General features: G+C 43.9%; 2 protein-coding genes across 2 annotated transcripts in view; one reads left to right on the forward strand and one right to left on the reverse strand.

Annotated features, from left to right (window-relative positions):
- The window catches only part of LEPROTL1 (leptin receptor overlapping transcript-like 1), an 18,405-nt gene extending 14,663 nt beyond the window's left edge, over positions 1–3,742 (reverse strand). The window contains exon 1 of the mRNA XM_006884134.1: positions 3,659–3,742. Coding sequence (XP_006884196.1) covers positions 3,659–3,674 — 16 coding nt within the window. The 5' untranslated portion in view covers positions 3,675–3,742. The remainder of the gene's footprint in view (positions 1–3,658) is intronic.
- A 40-nt stretch (positions 3,743–3,782) lies between these two features.
- TMEM66 (transmembrane protein 66) overlaps positions 3,783–4,242 on the forward strand; it is an 18,055-nt gene continuing 17,595 nt past the window's right edge. The window contains exon 1 of the mRNA XM_006884176.1: positions 3,783–3,913. Coding sequence (XP_006884238.1) covers positions 3,783–3,913 — 131 coding nt within the window. The remainder of the gene's footprint in view (positions 3,914–4,242) is intronic.

Below are 4,242 nucleotides of genomic sequence, written 5' to 3' on the forward strand. Positions count from 1 at the left end.
CTTAGTGGTCTGAGAAAATAATATATAAAATCTCAATTTTTTAGTGCATACTTTTTAAAAAGTTAACGAAAGATGAATTTTAAAATGAGGTAAGTGTGGACCATGGAATTAGAACTGACACAGCTGACGCTCCAGCGGGTTTTCAGAGGCAGTATAAACTGAACAAGAGAAGACTGTCGTCTTTCTCCCACAAAGCAGCAGCTGGTGGACTGTGGCACTGTATGCCTTTGCATTGGCAGTGCAGCTCCTTACCACTAAGCTCCCTAAAATGAGGTAGTAGGGATAAAAAAAACAATGTAGCATTTTACCTCTAGGTAAGAAGATAAAAGAAAAAGACAATGACATTAAATAAACTGCTCAAGCTTCTCAAAATTTCCTAATGTTATGAAATTATTAACTAGGCTGACTTGCACACAAATTTTATCACCTGTATTCAGACTGCTGTCCTATATGACACATAAACATGACAAAAGTGTATAGTAAATGACTAATGCAACACTTGAAGGGAAAGCTTCGTTGAGTCTAGTAGGGATGCAATGGCACAATTATCTCTAGAGACAAATATGGAGGTTCTGTGATTACAAATGGGAACTACAGAAGATGAGTCAAACAACAGAAAACAGAAATTAAAACAGAAGAAAGGGCTCATTCTCAAACCTCAAAGTAACCAGAAAAATCTTAATTACAGGCATACCTCCTTCAGTTGTGCTTGGCTTTTCTGTACATCGCAGATGTGGTGTCTCACATACTAAAGGTTGTGGCAATTCTACACCAAGCAAATTTATTATGTCATTTCCCCAACAGTATGGGCTTACTTTGTGTCTCTGTCACGTTTTGGTAATCTGCACAAGATTTCAGAAGACTACAGTATAAACAACTTTTAAAAGCAGAAACCAAAACCAGTTATGTGACTTCCTTTATTGCAGTGGTCTGAAACCCAATCAGCAATATGAGATCAAGTCTTTAAAGTGAACTTTTACGGTAAACTGGTATAGGTGAGTATGGTTCTTATTTGTTGTTGTTATGTGTCACTGAGTCTGAACCAACTTGGAACTGACTCTTTAGTGGGTTTTTGGAAGCAATAAATCACACAGGAGATTGGCTGTCTTTGGATTGATAGCGTGCAACCTTTTACCACTAGGCCACCAGTTTCCTACAGTTCTTATTAGCTTTACTTTAAGGCAAGAGAGCGAGGTCAGGTGGAAAGGAAGATAGGCCTGTAGACGTTGCACTACTAACCCAAGAGTGGCACCTCTCTGGAGATTCATATCTACCAGTGGCTCTGAGGGGGGAAAACTGATAATCTCCTCTTGGACAATTCATAAGAAGTAAAGCAATTGCCATGAATTTGGAAACAACTCACAGCTGATTCTTCCAGAGGTTTTCTGAGGCTGTAAATCACACTGGTAAAGGCCTCCCATTGTTCTCCCTCAGAGCTGCTGGTGGATGTGAACCGCCCCTCTTTGGGTAAGCAACACAACTCTTCTGAAAATCAACTAAAGGGTGAGGAATAAATCAGTTTCAACCTGATGACAATAAATTTGAGTTTTGAGTTAAGGCAAGAGAAAAGTCATGGATGCCAGTGTCCATAAAGATATAATGCCCTAGAAACTCTATAGGGTCTCTGAGCTGGAATCGACATAAGCACATTAAGTTTGGTTTTTGGTTTCGGTCAGTGTGAGTAAATTCTGGAAACTTTTTCAATAATTTAAAAGCTGTACATGCAGTAAGAAAAAGTGACTGTGTTGAAGAATGTACTTTGAGTAGGGACCTGGTCAACCATTTTAAAGTGTGGACAGACTTTCACAATCCTACCGGGTAAGTTTTGGTGAGTTCTGGTGGCCTAGTCCATAGGCAGCTGCACTGTTAACCCAAAGGCTGCCTCGCTCTTGTGGTTCCAATCCACTGGCAGCTTCAAGGAGAAAAATAGGCAATCTCTCCGTACCTATGAGATTTACCGCTTCTGAAATACCTCTAGAGAGTCAGCTTTAAAATGGTTCTGACTTAAAGCCAAGGGACAAAAATCCTCAATTAGACAACCAAAATTACAAACTTACTGTCCCTGGGTCAATTCTGACTCATAGTGGCCTTAAAGGACAGAGTAGAATTGCTTCATAGGTTTTCTGAAGCTGTAAATATTTAGGAAACAGAGTGCCTCATCTTTTCCCCAAGAAGCCACTGGTGGATTCAAACTGCTGACATGTCAGTTAGCAGCCCAATGACAAAATCCACTGCAGCACCAGAGCTCAAATGAACACAGGTCAAGAATAAAGCTGCAGACCCCAATTATCAGAACTCCTCCCTAAAATAAAGATAGGCCAACAGGAAGTGAGAAATACTGGATTTCTGATAAGCAATCATAACAACAAAAAATTCCATTCAAACTGAAAGTGTGAACTTTCACTGAAGTAATATGTGCCTTGGTTGGCAGTTCAAGTCTGTCCTATAGGGTTATGATGAGCCAGAATGGACTCGATGGTAGGCATCAAGTTTAGGTTTGGAGAAAAATATCATAAAGCTATTTTCCAGAGATTTCTGCATTAGATGAGTGTTATGACACTGAAGAAATAAGGTAGAAGGGGGGGGGGGAATATTACAGTAGTGCTACCATAACTGCCTTTCACATAAAGATTTAAAAAAGCTCATGAAGAAAAGAAATCCAACAAAAATTGTCCTTAAGTTAAACGATGTATACAGGCATACTTAGTGATCAAAGCCCTTCAATTCCAGCTTGCCTATGCTTTCCTGGAAGCAGCGTGACAGAAAAATCAATGTAATTCATTGTTCAGGAGAAAACTGCAAACATTGTTTAAAAAATTTGTTCCTAGTCACACTGTCGATAAAACTACGAAGACCAGGAAAAAAATGCCTTAATTTTAAAAAAGATATGAATACGAAAGGCTAGTAAAAGGTATTTCTATTTTAACTCTAGTTTATCAACAGAAAACTAAACTTTGGCATCTTCAAACACCTCAATGCGCAGCTATGGCAAGGGAGCACTCTGGAGCCACCGAGTCTATCAACTCTAGGATACAAACATTGCAAATCAAAATGTACCAGTTTTAGGCACGTGCAAAGCTTGGAGTGCAGGTGTCGAGAGTGGATTATGACCGCCAAGGTGTTGCAAAGAATCAAGCCTTCGCTCCCCGAACACGTTCCAGGGATAATCAATCGGAAGCTTAGCACCCACTCATCCTCACTTGGGTCTTTTAAGTAGGAAATGATACTGATTTTCTATAATTGGCCCTCTACAGTGGCCTCAACCCCTTCAAGACCATTTCTCTTTCCGATGCAAACTCCTGCAAATCCTCTCACAGTCCAAGTCACTACGGGACTCCTGACAGACCACGAACCCCTTCATTCTTTGCATGGGGGGACGGCGATAGGTAGCACAGGCTGCTAAAATCGGCAGAAAACATAATCTGACGTATAAAAAGCAGCGGTCTCGACCATAGCTTCCCCGAGGGGCCGCGCCCATGGGGGTTCAGGAGACCAAGGTGATGCAAGGGGAGGCGGAGGCGGTCGCCCTGACGGGCGCAAGGTCCCCGCGGCGTGCGCCCGGGCTGGGGAAGTGGCAGGAAGGGGCTGCGGGGGCTTTCCCTAACCCTCTTCCCAAGCGGACATTTAGCCCTCCGCCCCACAGCACCCAAGGCCCCACCTTTGATGCCAGCCATGGTGATGACGTTGCTCCTGCTTCCAGGACCCGAGGAGGTGGTGGCGGTGGCGGCGGCCGGGAGACCACGGACGCTCAGCAGCAGCGAGACAACACCCGGAAGTGCGCGATGAAGCACTTCCGCCGTGGGCTCGCGCTGCGCGGGGGCGTAGTGGGCGCGACGGGCTTCGAGCTGGCTGGTCGACCCCCTTTCCTCTGCTCGGGTCCGTCCCTCCTTGTTCGTGGCGGTGGGCAAATCGAGTACCCCAGCCAGGTTTGAGGGAACTTGCTAGGGCCAGCCCCTAAACTCTGCTGCTACTTGATCAGTCAACCACTGCATTCTTTGTGAAGCGACTTGCCGCTTACCTATATAGTGTGTCTCCTTTTAAGGATAATTTTACATTTTTTAAAGAATAGGATTTCCCCCCGTCCCCCCCCACCCCCGCTTCCTACGCCTGAAATAAAGGCTAGATTGATAGGCTACACTTTGCTTTTCGATTTCAACACAGCTTAAGTTCTGATATGGAGTCATCTCCAGAAACAGGAGTAGCAGGACCCAGTTGGTTTTTCTTGTTGTGTTTGGTTGGAAC

Source organism: Elephantulus edwardii, unplaced genomic scaffold (assembly GCF_000299155.1).
Source record: "Elephantulus edwardii isolate Elephantulus edwardi_28Jun2011 unplaced genomic scaffold, EleEdw1.0 scaffold00031, whole genome shotgun sequence".
In the NCBI taxonomy this organism is placed as follows: domain Eukaryota; kingdom Metazoa; phylum Chordata; class Mammalia; order Macroscelidea; family Macroscelididae; genus Elephantulus; species Elephantulus edwardii.